The sequence below is a fragment of the Corythoichthys intestinalis genome, chromosome 8 (genome assembly GCF_030265065.1).
Source record: "Corythoichthys intestinalis isolate RoL2023-P3 chromosome 8, ASM3026506v1, whole genome shotgun sequence".
Lineage (NCBI taxonomy): Eukaryota > Metazoa > Chordata > Actinopteri > Syngnathiformes > Syngnathidae > Corythoichthys > Corythoichthys intestinalis.
In genome coordinates, this window is record NC_080402.1 from 4,973,945 (window position 1) to 4,994,170 (window position 20,226).

At 39.8% G+C, this 20,226-nt stretch overlaps 1 protein-coding gene across 10 annotated transcripts in view; it reads right to left on the reverse strand.

The window, feature by feature from the left end:
- Positions 1-20,226, reverse strand: part of inpp4b (inositol polyphosphate-4-phosphatase type II B) — a 501,746-nt gene that overhangs the window by 30,740 nt on the left and 450,780 nt on the right. For all 10 annotated transcript variants that reach the window (XM_057844280.1, XM_057844279.1, XM_057844282.1 and 7 more), the window contains 8 exons: positions 12,852-13,088; positions 10,032-10,176; positions 7,719-7,891; positions 4,503-4,626; positions 4,263-4,389; positions 1,417-1,557; positions 1,222-1,319; positions 1,015-1,127 (listed from right to left, as the gene is read on the reverse strand). In XM_057844280.1, coding sequence (XP_057700263.1) covers positions 1,015-1,127; positions 1,222-1,319; positions 1,417-1,557; positions 4,263-4,389; positions 4,503-4,626; positions 7,719-7,891; positions 10,032-10,176; positions 12,852-13,088 — 1,158 coding nt within the window. The remainder of the gene's footprint in view (positions 1-1,014; positions 1,128-1,221; positions 1,320-1,416; positions 1,558-4,262; positions 4,390-4,502; positions 4,627-7,718; positions 7,892-10,031; positions 10,177-12,851; positions 13,089-20,226) is intronic.

The window sequence follows — 20,226 nt, forward strand, 5'->3', positions numbered from 1 at the left end:
ATACACCTCTTGTAGGACGTTTCGGCGGTGTGGGAACTCCGGTTTTGTCATACTCTGATCTCATCCAGTCTTTCCTGTTCATTTTGCTTTTGCTGTTCGTTTTGTGAAATTTCGACATGGCTGTCCTACCCATTAATATAATGGATGTGCTAGCTAGCAAGGGAAGCTAACATGACGACTGGCATGATTTTGTCACATTCTGCTGCTGGTCAGATTGTTTTGTTACAGAGCTGTAGAATGAGTTCCCGACATCGTACCTGCGTCCAATTCCAGCTCATCCGCAGTGTCTTTTAACTGATCCTAGGCGGCTTCCCGAGATATTGATTTGCTGCCATTTGACAGTTTGTGGTTGCATCCTTGCCTTTGTTTTTTAGTTCGTTAGCATTGTGTTTTCTTTCGGTAGCTTTAACGCAGATTGTTGATCTGTTGACCATATTAGTTATGTAGCGTATTTAAACCACCCTTATTTGATATTACTATGTTTAAGTATTTTCTTAAGGCATTTTAGTACGTTCTGCCTGTATGCATCTAAACAAAACAAGCTGAAAGCGCACGGTAATACGCCAGGTAATACATAGGACATTTTGGCAGAACACCGGTTTTGTCATAATTTCATCTTATCCCGTCTTTCCTGTTCATTTTGCTTTTGCTGCTCGTTTTGTGAAATATTGACAGGGCTGTCCAATCCATTATTGTTCCACTCGGGCAGAACCGACGACATGTTTATGTCGCTAGAGTCATACTCTGGAAGAGTAGCATTTATCTTTTAAGAATTACATATCTTTTTATCTGTGGTACCCTTTAAAGTAATGCTACTTGAGTAAAATTTTTAGTTACTCTACCAACCTCTGACTACTGCTGAAGCTTTTCTGTGACTACAGCAACATTTTAACACTTAACATTTTTTTCGTGCATTGAATTCCAGATGTGCGCTCGAGGGGGATTTTGTTTAGACGTCTTAATGGCAAATTTATGCTTCCCCAAAGGGAGGTGAGCGGGACGGTCGGCGCTCACCGCCGCGGCGCTCCACAGAATCTCCACATTCTTCCTCCGCTTAGCGACTACATTCTGGCCCAGGGTTTCAAGTAGTTCTTTGACGTCAGTCTGACTTTGGAAACACGGTAGACCTGTTTTTGCGTAACACGGAGGTGAAAAAAAAGGCAGCCGGAGTTAGACTTTCTCCGGCGGTCCGACCACACCTTGGCGATAAAGTCAACCTACATTCACGTGGCACCTTTTCGCTCAGCGTTTTGTAATAACACTCCAGCGTCTCAAAGTTCTTCTGGTTGATTCTCTCCTGGAGGGAAATGTCTCCAAACCTGCAGAGAATATGGAAGCCCTCGTGAAGTGTTTTGGTTATTTTAAAGTGGCTCTTAAGATGAGGTTCTCGTAAGTGTTTATAAGATGGCCGCCGACCTCTCGGCGATGGTTTGCTGCTCGTTGATGCCGACGTTAAAAAGCACCGGGAACACGCGTAGGGGTCGGCCTTCCTTGATTTCCTCCGGCATGTTCTGGAAGGCGGGGCCTGGCAGCGGAACCTCCACCGTGAAGTGGTCCCTGGGAACAATCGCAACCAAAATAGTTTGAGTGCTGGCAGCAGCAATAGAGATTTCACCATTTCAAATCTTCCGTAGCTATTCGAAAGCAGCTTTCTTGTGTGGACGGAGGTGCCTTGAGATACAAGTGCCTACGTCACACTTGATTGAGTTTTGCTCTTTTGAGATATGAGCACAATTTCACTTTGATATAGGTTATTTCAGTGTCAAACTGCTGCTTGACCATATGTTTTGAAGTACAATCAAAATTTGAAATGAATGCTTTGACTTACAAGTTTCATCTGAAGAAGATGAAACTCTCAAAATCATTAAGAAGTGACCTGGTATTGCTAAAAATTTAACAGGAAGACCAATTTTGTTTTGAGATAGGAGCCGCATTTGACATACGAGGGATTTGACGTACACGTTGCTTCCGAACAAGCCGTCAAAAGACCATTTTTGTTTTGAGATAGGAGCAAAATTTGGGGTATGTATGCTTTGACTTATGAGTATTCCTTGATACAAGCCATCAGAAGGCCATTTTCGTTATGAGATTGAAGTGAAATTTGAGATACGAGTGCCTACATCACACTTGATCGAGGTTTGCAGTTTTGAGATATGTGCACAATTTCCCTTTGATATAGGTTATTTCAGTGTCAAACTGTCACTTGACCGTATGTTTTGAAGTACAATCAAAAATTGAAATCAGTGCTTTGACTTACAAGTTTTATCCGAAGAAGATGAAACTAACAAAATCGTCAAGAAGTGACCTGGTATTGCTAAAATTTAAACAGGAAGACCATTTTTGTTTTGAGATAGGAGCCGCATTTGACATACAAGTGATTTGACTTACATGTTGCTTCCGAACAAGCCCTCAAAAGACCATTTTTTTTGTTTTGAGATACGGGCAAAATTTGAGGTATGTGTGCTTTGACCAATGAGTATTCCTTGATACAAGCCATCAGAAGGCCATTTTCGTTATGAGATAGGAGTGAAATTTGAGATACGAGTGCCTACATCACAATTGATCGAGGTTTGCAGTTTTGAGATATGAGCACAATTTTACATTGATAAAGGATATTTCAGTGCCAAACTGTCACTTGACCATGCGTGTTGAAGTCCAATCAAAATTTGAAACAAATGCTTTGACTTACAAGTTTCATCCCAAAACTCACAAAATCATCAAGAAGTGACCTGGTGTTGCTAAGAATTCAACAGAAAGATTTTTTGTTTTGAGAGAAGAGACACATTTGACATACGAGTGATTTGACTTACAAGTTGCCTCCGAACAAGCCATCTGAAGACCATTTTCATTATGAGATATGGGTGAAATTTGAGATAGGAGTGATTTGACTGACAAGTTGTTTTCAAACAAGCCATCAAAACACCAGTTTTCTTTTGAGATACGAGCAAAATTAGAGATAGGAGCACTTTGTCTAACAAATATTCCTTGATGCAAGCCATCACATGACCCATTTTTGTTTAGATATACAAGCAAAATTTGAGGTAGGAGTGCTTTGACTTACAAGTATTCCTTGATAAAAGCCATCAGACCATTTTCATTTTGAGATATGAGCAAAATTTGACTTACAAGTAGTTTCCAAACAAGCCATCAAAACACCAGTTTTCTTTTGAGATAAGAGCAAAGTTAGAGATAGGAGCACTTTGTCTTACAAGTATTCCTTGATGCAAGCCATCACAAGACCATTATTGTTTTTGTATTTTTGTTTCTTTGTTTCTTTTTTACTTTCTCTGTTGTTTCTTGAAAGCAAAGAACTGTATTCGTGAAGATGAAATGTAACTGCCTGACATGAAATGAATTTAAAAAAAAAATGTTTTGGGGAGTAAAAGCTGAGATATGGGCAATTTGACTTGAGAGTATTCCCTGAAACAAGCCATCAGACCATTTTTGTTTTGAGATATGAGCAAAATTTGAGATATGGGCACTTTGACTTAAGAGTATTCCTTAACGCAAGCCATCACAAGACCATTTCTGTTTTGAGATCCGAGTAAAATTTGAGACATGAGTACTTTGTCTCACGAGTATGACTTGATGCAAGCCATCACAGGACCCATTTTTGTTTTGAGATACGAGCAGAATTTGAGGTGTGGGTGCTTCGACTTTTGAGTATTCCTTGATACAAGCCATCAGACCATTTTTGTTTTGCGATGTAAGCAAAATTTGAGCTCTGATAACTTTAACTTAGGTGTTATTCTTGATGCAAGCCATCACAAGACCCATTTTTGTTTTTGAGATACGAGCAGAATTTGAGGTGTGGGTGTTTTGACTTACGAGTAGTCTTTGATACAAGCCATCAGACCATTTTTGTTTTGAGATATGGGCAAAATTTGAGCTTTGATTGCTTTAACTTGCATGTTATTCTTGATGCAAGCAAACGTTGAGTTACAAGTGCTTCAAATTTTCGATATTTTCCAGATATGAGCAATCTCTTTATCATTTTTTCTTTGTTTTAAAAAGCAGGCAACATTTGAGATGTGACGTATATTTCCTGGTTGGCAAAGGACATGTTTTAATTACAATGGAATTGTTATTTTCAAAGAACAAACAAAATTTGTATCTCAGGTCAACACTGTATTTGTACTCCCTTGATGGAATTGCACCCCAGTCACAACAGTGGACGTGCGACATCCCATAATAAGGTGTCATCCACTGCTCAGGCTCAATAAAATTGGTTATCGGTGGTGACCTATGCGCCGAAGTCTCACCGTCTGCCTCGCACCACGGGCTGAAGGTCACTGAGGTGGTCGGTCCGGGCGCGGGTGACCTTGAACACCACCCTCTGGAGGTCGGCCACGCCCACTTCCATGTCCTCCAGCATGCCGATCTCCTCGCCTTGGGACGGTGACGTTAGCGCCGTGACGCCACAAAAAGACAAGACACTACTGAACTGTACTGCACGCCTACACTGCTGGTGCGGTATTTGGGCTTCCGACTTGGCAACTCACTGTAGGTGCTGAGCAGGCTTTCAAACTGGGCCACCAGGCCGACCAGGTGGAGCTGTCTCAGAAAACCTTTGTCCTGCATTCCAGCGTAAAGGCGCATGACGAAACCGCACGACAACACTGCCAGCTGGTACGTAAACAAACATACGCATGCAGGTAATTAAAATGTCAACAAAACCGCCTTCATTAGTCAGCATGTTAGATTTGCATATGTACACATTCAATGGTGCCAAAGTTATTTTTCCCCCTCTTACTGTAATTCTAAATGACATTTATGGCAGATTGAAAGAGGTCCGCCATTTTACATGGCGTTGAGCCATGCAGGGATGCACTCACTCATTCATGCTAATGCATACACAGTCACTCGCTGTCACACGCTCACTCATTCTAACACATTGGTTTACTTTCATTTATCGATTCATTAATTCAGTCACTCTCACCCAATCATTTCAATCATGTGTCATTCACTGATTCATTCATTCACTTACTCAATTACCCTCTAGTTCACTCACTCACACTAGCAGTCAGTCATTCACTCACTTATTCAGTCACCTACTATTTCTTATTCTCTCACTTGTTTGTTCATTCATTCACACAACTATTCACTTGATTTCATTGGAATTCATTTATTCATATATTAACTCACAAACATTTATCACCAACTCACTCAATCACTCACTTACTCAAACACACTCATTCAGTTGTTAATTTATCAATCAATCAATCAATCAATCAATCAATCAATCAATCAATCAATCAATCAATCAATCAATCAATCAATCAATCAGTCAATCACTCACAATTGCAGTCACTCATTCACTCTCTTCTTCCATTTATTCATTTACTAAGTCACTTACTGTATCTCTTATTCACGCACTTGTTTGTTCATTAAATAATTCAACTATTCACTTGATCTGCCATTCATTTATTCACTCACTAACATTTACTTTATCAACTACTCACTCACTTCCTATCTCACACTCACTCACTCACTCACATACTTTTTCTTTATCACCTACTCACTTGATGAAATACACATATTTACATGTTGATTTATTAATTCATCCACTCACTCACTCACTCACTCACTCACTCACTCACTTTTTCTTTATCACTTACTTGATGAAATACACATATTTACATGTTGTTTTATTAATTCAATCACTCACTCACCCACCTTTTCTTTATCACTTGATGAAATACATATATTTACATGTTGATTTATTAATTCATCCACTCACTCACTCACTTTTTCTTTATCACTTACTCACTTGATCAAATACACATTTACATGTTGATTTACTCACTCACTCACTCACTCACTCACTCACTCACTCACTCACTCACTCACAATAACTCACTCACAATTGCAATCACTCATTCACTCTCTTGTTCTTCCATTTATTCATTCACTCAGTCACTTACTCTAGCTCTTATTCACTCACTTCATTGTTCATTAAATCTCACTCACTCACTCACTCACTCACTCACTCACTCAATCAATCAAAAACACTTTACATGTTAATTTATTCACTCACTCACTTACATCCTTTGTTCCTCGCTCACTCACAATTGCAGTCACTCATTAACTCTTGTTCTTCCATTCATTCATTCATTCATTCATTCATTCACTCAGTCACCTACTCTGTTATAGATAGAACTTGTTTGTTCTTTAATTCATTCGCTCAACTATTCACTAGATCTTACTGTCATTCATTCATGAACTCTCTAACATTTACTTTATCACGTACTCACTCATTCACTTGTTGGTTCATTAATTAACTCACTCACTCACTCACTCACTCACTCACTCACTCACTCACTCACTCACAATAACTCACAATTGCAATCACTCATTCACTCTCTTGTTCAATTTATTCATTCACTCAGTCACTTACTCTAGCTCTTAAACACTCACTTCATTGTTCATTAAATCTCACTCACTCACTCAATCAAAAACACTTTACGTGTTAATTTATTCACTCACTCACATCCTTTGTTCCTCGCTCACTCACAATTGCAGTCACTCATTCACTCTCTTGTTCTTCCATGCATTCATTCACTCAGTCACCTACTCTGTTATAGATAGAACTTGTTTGTTCTTTAATTCATTCACTCAACTATTCACTCGATCTTACTGTCATTCATTCATGAACTCTCTAACATTTACTTTATCACGTACTCACTCATTCACTTGTTAATTTATTAATTCACTCACATCCTTTTTTCCTCGCTCGCTCACTCACTCACAATTGCAATTACTTATTCACGCACATTTTCATTAATTCATTCACTCAGTCACTTAGTCTCGTTCACCCTCGTTTGTTCATTAATTCATTCATTTAATTTCTTCTCTTGTATTCACTCACTCACTCACTCACTCACATTTGCAATCACTCATTCACTCTCGTTCTTCCATTTATTCATTCATTCACTCAGTCACTAACTTTTATAGATAGAACTTGTTTGTTCTTTAATTCAACTATTCACTCGAGCTTACTGTCATTCATTAACTCTAACATTTACTTTATCACATACTCACTCATTCACTTGTTAATTCACTCACTCACTCACTCACTCACATCCTTTCTTGCTCGCTCACTCACTAACACACACTCACAATTGCAATCACTTATTCTTTCCCTTGTTTGTTAATTTAATCACTCAGTCACTTAGTCTATCTCTTATTCACCCACTTGTTTGTTCATTAATTCATTCACTCATTTCTTCTATTGTATTCACTCTCTCCCACCCACACATGGTAAGAGTTTTCACATGCTTTCCATGTGGCGTGATGCGTTCAAAGTCCCAAGTGTTTCTCACGCTAATCTGTCACGCTTTCGTGCGTGGATGTACTCATGGATGTAAGAGGGCACTAAAGCAATAACTAGAGTTGCTCGCTGAATACAATAAAGCACAACGCTCACAGTGTACAGTGTAAAGCCGTCAGAGCTGATAGGGAGCCACACTTTGACCTGCACTCAATGGATAAGACTTACCACGCCCCCTGTAGGATCAGGCATGCACTAGAAAGCATCTAAAAACCAACTACACTCATTTTTCCCCACCCATTCCAACCTATTTGTATTGTGATTGATTACAATCCACCAGAAAGTCTCCATTCACTCTGACTGATATTATACTAGTATATTTACTAATTCTCCTGTATATATTTGCGTATTCAAATACTGTATATATATTTTGTTGTCGTTGACTTACAGCCTGACTGAAGACGACGTCCCTCCTCTGCTGGAGAACGACGCCCATAGGGATGCTGCAGGCGGCCTCCTGCAGGAGCACAAAGGTGACGGCCCTCTTTGCCTTCTCCACCACCTGCGTCACGCACTCCTTCAACCTGGCCACCAGGGGGCGCAGCTGCTCCCGCCAGTCGCCTGCCGGGCCCAAGACAAGATAGCGTCACATCTTTAGCGTTGACCCACTGGCACGGTTAACCAGCGAGCGTGGCGTCGCTCCTGTTTTCCAGGACGTCTCAAGGGCGACTTTTTATACGGCGTCGCGATGCATAATAGATGATTCACAGTTAACGGCGGGTCATTAAACGCACCGTGAAATCGCGTCCGTGGAGAGGACACAACGTTTAGGAAAGGACTTTGTAAAATGGGACTGAATGAAAAGCTAAAGACATGCAATTGAGCTATATGAGACAATTTTTAACTCATTTGTTGCCAAGACATTATTTAAATGATTTTTTTTTTTAGTTAAAGTCATGGGCCGCTAAAAAATTGACAGCGGCCACAAATGGCTCCTGAGGCCATAGTTTGATATCTAATAAGAATTTTAATCTTGTATAATTATTTGATTTGTACAATCAATTAGTAGAAAAAAACTTTTTTTGCTTCGTTTTTATAAAGTTTGAAAAATTTGTTTGACTAGTAGGTCGCCATTGTTGTTGACGACGCAATGCACTCTGGGCGGTGACGTCACTGGTCAGCGATGCTGTCCTTCCACAGTGTCACTCGTTAGCTACATAAACATGTCATCGGTTCTGCCCTTTCAATTTGAAACCGAGTGGAAAAGCAGCAAAAGCAATTAAAAGAAGGTCTCTAGCAGGATTCGAACCCGTGTTTCCCGTGTAACACACGAACGCGTAGACCACAGGACTTCCGCGTGACACTGGAGTCATGATTTTCCTTATAAAGAAATCACAACCCGCATGCGTTGTCTGTCTGTGCGGTAAAACCTGAAAGGTAAATGGAACTGAAAAGAAAGTGCAGCTAGCTTGACCACGGAATTAGAAAACGCGGCTCACTTCAGACAGACGTAAAAGGGTTTATCAAACACACAAAAAGACATGCAATTGCGAAAAAGACACAAAAAGAGTCCGTGACAGTCGGTCGGGATCAATAAACAAACGACAAAAAAAAGGCAATAATGCAACTGGCAACGAAGGGATATACAAACTGTCAAATAGCAGCAAGTCAATATCTTGGCAAGCCGCCTAGGATCGGTTAAAAGACACTGCAGATGAGCTGGAATTGGAGGCAAGTACGACGTTCGGAAGTCATCCCACATCTTTCTAACAAAACAATCTGACCAGCAGCCGAATGTGACAAAATCATGCCAGTCGTCATACTAGCATCGCTTGCTAGCTAGCTAGCACAGCTTTTCTCCAAGTCCAGGCCAAACGCCTCATCACCCACGGCGTGCATTGCGTGTGTAAAACATGACGCCCTCAGTAGGTCAAAACATACTAAATATTATAGATTTTTAAATCAATGGCAATAATATATGTGTTTTCAATAACATATTTTAGTAAAAGAGAACAATTGTGGCTTATTAGAGCCAACAAATCTTTCAGTCCGAAGTTCCCTTTCAAACTTTTTATGTGTATTAAATTATGAGCATATTAATTTTTTTCTTGCACGATTCGAACTGTATCCTTTTTTTTTTCTTCTTTTTTTCCATAAAATTCACATTTTTGCAATTTTGTAATTTCATCATACATTAATTCTTCTATTTTTTATCTGGATAAAAAGTGGTATTTTACTTATTTGTTCTCATCTTTCTTTTATATATTTTATATATCTATTTTTATGTTTTATTTTATACACTTTTAAGTCAAACATCTCGTCAAACTAAGACTTTGTTTAAGTATTTTTTTTATATTTGTATTTTATTCCCATTGAATAAAATGACTTCTTTACCATAAAATTACAACTTTATTATGTTACAAGCTCTAATGTAAAATATTTTCCCTTAAAAAAATTCCTATGAGTAATTAAATCTTGAAATATAATTGCAATTTTTTTTGTCATAGAATAAAAAAAAAAAAAGTATGTAAAATGAAATCTCATTTGGTAACAATTGACCAAAAATCTAATTTTTAAAAATTTTGTAATTTTATAAAGAATAATCAATGTTTTCTCTTGTGTTTATAATATAAAGAAATCTGCTGAATCGCCAGTTTATGTAATTCCATTTGTCACCAAAAGAGGGAAGTATTGTACCATCATAGCTGACTTTGAATACCGGATTTCTATGAGTATACTAATAATGTAATATTCGCTGTACCAGGATTGTGTGAGGTGATGACGTCGGCTAATTGGTTCTGTTCATCAGTGCCGGCCCGCTCCTGCTTGCGGTCCTGCTCGGCCAGCTGGTCCACCATGGCCACCACACAGTTGAGGCGCTTGGCCACGCTGGCCCAAATTCTGTCCTGAAACAGTTCAACAATCACACACAAAAGCCATAGAACTCCAAAACAACGAGTGTTTTACCATAACTACGCAAATACACATCAATGTTGGAATTATTATAACATTCAATCATTATTTTTTTGTAAAAATTGGACTAATTTAATAACAGTACACTTCCGCCTGAAAATAAAATATTTGGAACGCAAGTATGAAATGTGACTTTTTTCTTAGGAAATACTATGTACAGTAGCCCAAATGGTTGTCGATATGCTCCCAAGAATCGATATATATTTTTAAAAAGGGGTCAGTTAGCTTACTGTTAGCTCTACTTTAGCTCGCTGGCTGCCATTGATGGCGCTAGACATCCAATTCATTTTGACTTGATTGGACGTCTAGCGCTGTCAATGGTACTGGAACCAGATCACTCACAGCCAGTCTTTAGTGCGCATTTACAGGTCAGTGCCTGGTATTGGCTGCCACTGACCAATAGGAAGTTACCCGGAAATGCCCTATAATCAACAAGAAGTGACCGATGAGCAGGAAGTGGCCCGGAAGTGCTCCAGAATCAACAGGAAATGACCCAACATGTACAACAACTGACCGATGAAAAAATAGTGACCCGGAAATGCCACAAAATCAACAGGAAATGACCAAAAATGTTAAGGAAGTGAGCTGAAATCAATAGGAAGTTACCCAGAAATGCCCTAAAATCAACAAAAAGCAGGAAATGACCCAAAAAGTTGAGGAAGTGAGCCGAAACCAATACGTAGTTTTCCACAAATGCCTTAAAATCAACTGCAAATGAGCCAGAATGTACAAGAAGTGAGTCAAAATCAATAGGGGGTGACCCCTAGATATCCCAAAATCAACAGAAAGTGACCGATGGACAGAAAGTGACCCGGAAGTGCTCCAGAATCAACAGGAAATGACCCAACATGTACAACAACTGACCGATGAAAAAATAGTGACCCGGAAATGCCACAAAATCAACAGGAAATGACTATAAATGTTAAGGAAGTGAGCCGAAATCAGTAGGAAGTTACCCAGAAATGCCCTAAAATCAACAAAAAGCAGGAAATGACCCAAAAAAGTTGAGGAAGTGAGCTGAAACCAATACCTAGTTTCCCATAAATGCCTTAAAATCAACAGGAAATGACCCACAATGTCCTAGAAGTGAGCCAAAATCAATAGGGGGTGACCCCTAGATATCAAAATCAACAGAAAGTGACCGATGGACAGAAAGTGAACCAGAAATGCCACAAAATCAACAGGAAATTACCCAAAACATTGAGGAAGTGAGCCGAAATTAATAGGAAGTTACCTGGAAACACCCTAGGAAGTGACCCAGAAATGCCCCAGAATCATCAGGAAAAGACCCAAAATGTACTGGAAATGACCAATGAACAGAAAGTGACCTGGAAGTGAGCTAAAATTAACAGGAAGCCACCAATGAACAGAAAGTGACCCAGAGATGCCTTAAAATCAACTGGAATGACCTTCAATGTACAGGAAACCAAAGGAACTGACCCACAAATAACTTGAAATGCTGAGGAAGTGAGCCGAAATCAATAGGAAGTTACCCAGAAATGCCCTAAAATCAACAAAAAGTGACCGATCAGCAGAAAGTGAACCGAAAGTGCCACAAAATCAACATGAAATGACCCAAAATGTACAGGAGGCGACCAATGAACAGAAAGTGACCCAGAAATGCCCCAAAATCAACAGGAAATTATCCAAAATGTTGAGGAAGTTAGCTGAAATCAAAAGGAAGTTACCTGGAAACACCCTAAACTCAACTAGAAGTGATTGATGAGCAGGAAGTGAACCAGAAGTGCCCCAGAATCAACAGGAAATGACCCAAAATGTACAGGAGGCGACTGATGAACAGAAAGTGACCCAGAAATGCCACAAAATCAACACAAAATTACCCATAATGTTGAGAAAGTAAGCCAAAATCAATAGGAAGTTACCTGGAAACACCCTATAATCCACAACAAGTGACCAATGAGCAGGAAGTGACCCGGAAATGCCCCAAAATCAACAGGAAATGACCCAAGATGTATAGGAAGTGACCGATGATAGGAAAGTGACCAGAAAATGTCCCAGAATCAACAGGAAATGACACATAATGTTGAGAAAGTGAGCCGAAATCAATAGGAAGTTACCCGGAAATTCCCAAAAATCAACAAGACGTCACCAATGAGCAGGATGTGACCCAGAAATGCCCAAGGATCAAAAGGAAATGACCCAAAATGTACAGGCAGTGACTGATGAACAGAAAGTGACCCATAAATACCCCAAAATCAACAGGAAATGACCCTAAATGTACTGGAAGTCAGCTGAAATTAACAGAAAGCTAACCAGAAATGACCCAAAATGTACAGGAAGTGAGTGATGAACAGAAAGTGACCCGGAAATGCCCCAAAATCAACAGGAAATGACCCAAAATGTACAGGAAGTGACCCAAAATCAACAGAAAGTTGTTGTGGGGGGGCATTACATTCCAATATTATCTTCATATGAATTTTGTTTTATTGTTTTTTTTTTTAACTATTATTTTATGTCTAATATTTTAGTAGAGCATCACAAAATTTTATCTGGCAAAAAAATAAACATTCTCAGAGCCCTTCCAGTAAAAATGGATTGGACGTCTATTACCGTCGAGGGATAACAAACGCTCAAATGTGACACTTGCCCATTCCTCCTCGTCGTACTCTTTGTGGTGCGGTATAGCATCTTGTCCTCGCTTCCCGTCCACGTTGTTGCACGACGTGACCTCGTTGTTATCGTCAGGTGACGGCGACGCCGTCCGAACAGAACCGGGGTCGCCGCCCTTCTGGTTTTCGGAAACGTAGCCGGGCTGGGCGGCGTGCAGCGCCAACAGGGCGCACTTCACCAACTCGTCCTTGAGGGTGTGGACAAATTGCTCCGTCTGGAAGACACGAAAGACATTTGAGACCCTATTATATTACGCCAAATGTTTGAAAAGCACAGGGCCTGAGTGCCAAAGTGTAGCTACTGTAGGAGCTAGGGTTGCTAACAGTCCTGGATTGCGAGGGACATCCTGGGATTTAGGATAGTGCATAGTGCCACACGCTGCTTGTCAAAGTTGTTGAATCACTGGTATAGGTGCCTTTTAAAAATAGGCCGCTAGGAGACCCAATGGTGCATTATTGTAGTTCTCTTTTTATTATTATTTTAATTTAGCTTTTATTCTATTTTCCGTCTTTTGTGCTGTTAGAATCTGGACTTTGAGTCTGTTACTAAAGCTATCTATCTAAATAGCTAGCACCATCTGTCAGTCTATTGATCGATCTAGCCATCTATCCCAATGGTTAGCTAGCTAGCTAGTACCATCTGACTGTCTGTCCGTCTCTGTCTGTCTGTCTATCGATCGAGCTATCCTTCTGTCTCAATGGCTAGCTAGCCAGCACCATCCGTCGGTCTATCTATCTCAATGGTCAGCCAGCTAGTGTTGTCTGTCTGTCTGTCGATCTATCCATCTATAGATGGAGTTGTCCTTGGACCGAAGGGTCAGCCGTTTGATTCCCGGCTACGACTGTTGAAGTGCCCTTGGCCCCTTGAGCCCTAATTTGTCCCCGATGCGTTGGCAGCGCTTTGCATGGCAGTAGCACCATTGTTGTATGAATGTGTGCGAACGGCTAATGTAAAGCGCTTTGGGTATGGTAACCATGTAGATAAAAAGTACTGTTCATTTACAATACCAATGGTTGGCTAGCTAGCTAGCTCTGTCCGTATCTATCTCAATGTTAGTTAGCTAACAGCATCTGTCTGTCTGTCTATCTCAATGGTTAGCTAGCTAGCGCCATCTCGCTATCCGTCTCTCTATCCGTCTGTCTGTCTGTCTATCGATCTATTTATCAATCTATCTTTCTCAATGGTCAGTGAGCTAGCTAGCGCCATCTGTCTGTCTATCTATTTCAGTGGTTAGCTAGCTACCGCCTTCTGTCTGTATCGATCGATCCAGCTACCTCAATGGTCAGCTAGCCAATGTCGTCTGTCTGTCTCATTGGTTAGCTAGCTAGCTAATGCCATCTGTCTGTCTATTTATCTCAATTGTTAGCAATCTAGCACCATCCGTCCGTCCGTCCATCCATCCATCCATCCATCCATCCATCCATCCATCTCAATGGTCAGCGAGCTAGCTAGCGCCATCTGTCTGTCTATCTATCTCATTGGTTAGTTAGCTAGCGCCATCTGTCTGTCTATCGATCAATCCATCCAGCTATCTTAATGGTCAGCTAGCTAATGCTGTATGTATGTCTGTCTCAATGTTTAGTTAGCTAGCTAACGCCATCTATCTATTTATCTCCATGGTTAGCTAGCTAGCACCATCTGTCTGTCCGTTTCTGTCTATCGATCGATCTATCCATCTATCTCAGTGGACATCTATCTAGCTATCGCCATCTGTCTATCTATATCAATGGTTAGCTAGCTAGCACTATCTGTCTGTCTATCGATCAATCTATCCATCTATCTTAATGTTCAGCTAGCTAGCTAGCTAGTGCCGTCCGTCAGTTAGCTAACTAGCACCATCTTTCTGTTGATCGTTCTTTTCATTTATCTCATTGGTCAGCTTGCTAGCTACTGCCATCAGTCTCTCTGTCTAGCTATCTATCTATGGTTAGCTAGCTAGCCTAGTCATTTGTCTGTCTATTTAATTGAGTGAGACATTCATTCATCAACAGCTTAAGACGCTAACACAGTGAGATGATGTGCAACCACTCCACCACACATTTCACTGTTCACAAGAGCAACAGGAACAAAACAAGAGCAAGAAAAGGTTCAGGGTGCCAGATCTGACTCACAGTTATGGATTCAGAACAGAAGTCAATTAAAAAATAATTATTTCATATTGATTATATGCAGCATATTGGAATGTACCTGATATGTTAGATAACGTTCAGAAAGTGTAGCATGAGTGTTTTCGTAAAAAGCATTTGAGCAATTTGGCGCCCCTTTAATTAAATGGTGCCCTAGGCAGAGGGCTGGCTCGCCTATGCTGAGGACTAGTGAAGTGGTTGTTGGGTCTTTCCAATTTAGAGCGCACACTTGCAAGAGTCCAACTCTGGAGTGAAGGTGATTTAAAAAAAAAAAGATGTTCAGGCAGCTGAGCGTCAACAAACAACAAACGAGTCAATTACTCGGACGAGTGACATCTCAGAGGAGCGTCCTCCCTTTGATGGTGATGTTCGTCAAGAACACAGCAATGCCCCCCCTTTCCCACCAGAGCGTAAGTGATAACAACCCCCCTCCCCAATGCAATTACGGCCGAGAGGACCAACGGAAACAGCAAGCTGCAAGGTCATGCCGCTTGGTTGTCTTGAAATTTAAAGTTGTTTTTGTCATAAAAAGGACAATTTTGTTGAAACATTTTCGAGGGAAAAATGACTTTATTTTAGTAATATTTTGAATTTCTTTTTTATTTGCAACATTTTTTGGGGGTAATAAATCTTTCAGACAGTTTTCCTATATGCTTCTTGCAAAATTTTAGGTGTTTAATGTCCTTGTATAAAATATATATTCATGGAATAATATATAATTATTATACTGCACTATAATATTCAGGAAAAACTAGTGATATATATTTTTTTTAACTGCGGTTAAATTTCCGATCCTTTCCTATAATATGCTGTTGATTTTTCAAGAAAAAAATGTTCCCCATACAATTACAATTTTCTTTCTTCAATTTTAATTCACTCCTAAAACTATTATATAGTCATATTTGGAAAAAAAACATTAAACCTTTAAGTTGATTTTGTCAAATTCCTTGTCAAATCACATTATTTGCATCCCAGAAACATGTAGACGGAATTCAGAAAAACTACATTCACTCACTCACATTCACTTTGTCACTCACTCAAATTCACTCACTCACTCACTCACTCACTCACTCACTCACTCACTCACTCACTCACATGATTCACTTGTTCACTTTATCACTCACTCACTTACTCTTCTGTTCACTCACACATTAATTCACTCATTCACTCACTCACATTCACTATCACTCATCTACTTTGACTCACTCACTGACTCATGCATCATTCACTCATGCATTCATTCACTCATTCTCACATTCACTTTATCACTCTCTGCTGTTCACTAATGCATTCATTCACTCACTCACTTACTCTTCCATTCACTCACACATTAATTCACTCACTCACATGATTCACTCCTTCACTTTATCACTCACTCTTCCGTTCACTCACACATTCACTCATTCACTCACTCATATTCACTATCACTCATCTACTTTGACTCACTCACTGACTCATGCATCATTCACTCATGCATTCATTCACTCATTCTCACATTCACTTTATCACTCACTCTGCTGTTCACTAATGCATTCATTCACTCACTCACTCATGATTCACTCATTCTCTCATTCACTTTATCACTCACTCTTCCGTTCACTCACACATTAATTCACTCACTCACTTACTCTTCCGTTCACTCACACATTAATTCACTCACTCACTTACTCTTCCGTTCACTCACACATTAATTCACTCACTCACTCACTCACTCACTCACTCACTCACTCACTCACTCATCTACTTTGACTCACTCACTCATGCATCATTCACTCATGCATTCATTCACTCATTCTCTTTCACTTTATCACTCACTCACTCTTCCATTCACTCACACATTAATTCACTCACTCACTCTTCCGTTCACTCACACATTAATTCACTCACTCACTAACATTCACTATCACTCATCTACTTTGACTCACTCACTGACTCATGCATTCATTCACTTATCACTCAGTCTTCTGTTCACTCATGCATTCATTCATGCATTCACTCAGTCACTCACTCACTCACTCACTCACTGGCAAAGGAACCCATTGAATGAAATCAATCATAAAATGAAAAATAAATAAATAAATGAATAATTCGTGCTTGAAAGGATGAATAATTCTTCAAAGAAAATAAGTATCTTAAATCTATGCATTTCAAGAATTTTCGGGACTCGTGCATTTCAGTGTTGGTACTGATGGTGGTATCTCAAGGGCAAAGTATTTTTTCAAGTAGTATTAAAAAAATAACTGGGAAGCATTGTTGTAGAATATTATGATAAAAAGCAGTAGTGCACAGACGTCTTTGTGTCGGATGAGCAACAACTGGAGCTTTTGTGATCTCTTCAAACGTAAACGCCGCCGCTCCCGCGCTGTTGTTGTTGCCGGTGCATTGGAGTGATAACATAACAACTGCTCTGTTGAGGAGTAAAAGAAGAAAAAAAATAAGGAAGGAAGAGAAAAAAAAATAGGAAAAGGTGGCATTTGGCAGCGCCGCAGGACGCGTCCTCAAATTGGATCTCAAAGCGGGAAGGCTCTTTGTGAGCGAGGAAGCGCCTAAATGGCAACTTTGAGCTTTTCTTTGGCTTTTACACACGAGATGCCGCGCGGGAGACACTTTGCTCCGCACTCTAACTGCACGTGCGCGCTTATGAAGGGAGGAAACGGGCCTCTGTGGACTGCCTGAGCTGAGAAATGAGAACAAAACATAAGGAAAAAGTGGCATAAAAATAGAGCATTCGTACGTGGAGACTTGAAATTTTCTCCTTCAGCTAAGCCATACACACGTTAGCGTCCGGAACGCGACCAGTCATTTGAAGGACAGCTTAAGGTTTTTTTTTCTTCTTGGAATGGAATGAATAAAAAGAAACAGGCTGAAGATTTAATGTCAAGTGATTCAACTTGACTGTTTGCTCGTTCTCTACAATGTTTCCACCTCTACTACTACTACTACTACTACTTAAAAATCACTCACTCTTCACATTCAGCTTACGTTTGGTTTGTCTCCTAGCCACTCACATTCAATTTATCGCTCATTAAAATTGACCTCATTATTCACTGAAATGTATTTTATCACTCCCTCCCTCCCTCCCTCACTTTTACTCACAGTGACTCATGCATTCAATCACTCACTCACATTCACTTTATCACTCACTCAAATTCTCTTTATCAGTCAAATTTACCACTCACCCTCATGCATTCCTTCACTCATTCACTTCATCACTCATTCTAATTCACTCTATCGCTCGCTCAAATTCACTCACTCGTTTGCTCGTCAATTCATTCACTCATTGACTCACTACCTGTCACTCACACATTCATTCACTCGCTCACATTCACTTCATCACTCACTTTATCATTCACTTATATATATTTTCTTCAATCACTTACTCCTTACATTCTTATTCACTCACTCATTTGCTCAGCAATTCATTGACTCACTCACTGACTCCCTCACTTTTACTCACTGTCACTCATGCATTTATTCACTCACATTCACATGATCACTCACTCAAATTCATCATTCACTTATATTTACCTCACTCACTAACTCACTCAAGCCTCACATTCTTATTCACTACATAATTTTCTCATCAATTCATTGACTCACTCACTCACTCACTCACTCACTCACTCACTCACTCACGCCTTACATTCTTATTCAGTACATCATTTGCTCATCAATTCATTGACTCACTCACTCATTGACTCCCTCACTCACTCACTCACTCACTCACTCACTCACTCACTCACTCACTCACTCACTCACTCACATTCAAATTGATCACTCACTCAAATTCAACTTTATCATTCACTTATATTTACCTCAACTCACTCAAATTCAACTTTATCATTCACTTATATTTACCTCACTCACTAACTCACTCAAGCCTTACATTCTTATTCACTACATCATCTGCTCATCAATTCATTGACTCACTCACTCACTCACTCACTCACTCACAGTCACGTCATCACTCACTCAAATTCACTTTATCATTCACTTACTATATTTCTTATATATTATTACTCCTTCAAATTCATTTCATCACTCAAATGCACACTCACTCGTTTGCTCATCAATTGACTCACTCATTGACTTACTGTCACTCATACATTCATTCATTCACTCACTCACTCACTCACATTGACGTCATCGCTCTTTCGTGCACTATTTCGCGCACTCACTCAAATTCACTTTATCATTCACTTACTACATAATTACCACACTCACTGACCCACACACTCAGGCCTTACATTTTAATTCACTCACTCAATTGCTCAGCAATTCATTTACGAACTCACTCATTGACTCCCTCACTTTTACCCACTGTCACTCATGCATGCATTCACTCACTCACAATCACTCCTTCAATTTCATTTCATCACTCAAATTCACACTCGTTTGCTCATCAATTCATTGATTCACTTACCTATTGACTCACTCATTGACTCACTATCTGTCACTCATACATTAATTCATTCACTCACTCACATTGACGTCATCACTCACTCTTTCGTGCACTGTTTCGCGCACTCACTCACTCACTCACTCCATCACTCACTCAAATTCACTTTATCATTCACTTACTAGATTTAACTCACTCACTGACTCACTCACTCACTCAGGCCTTACATTTTAATTCACTCACTCAATTGCTTAGCAATTCATTGACAAACTCACTCACTCACTCACTCACTCCATCACTCACTCAAATTCACTTTATCATTCACTTACTAGATTTACCTCACTCACTGTCACTGACTCACTCACTCAGGCCTTACATTTTAATTCACTCACTCAATTGCTTAGCAATTCATTGACGAACTCACTCATTGACTCCCTCACTTTTACCCACTGTCACTCATGCATTCATTCACTCACTCACAATCACTCCTTCAAATTCATTTCATCACTCACTAAAATTCACACTCATTCGTTTGCTCATCAATTCATTGACTCACTCACTCATTGACCCCCTCACCTTTACTCATTGTCAATGTAAGTCAATCAATCAAATTCACTTGATCATTCACTTATATTTACCTCACTCACTCACTGCTCATCAATTCATTGACTCACTTATTGACTCACTCACTGACTCACTATCTGTCACTCACTCACTCACTCACTCACTCACTCACTCACTCACTCACTCACTCACTCACTCACTCACTCACTCACTCACTCACATTGACGTCATCACTCAAATTCACTCACTCACTCAGTCACTCA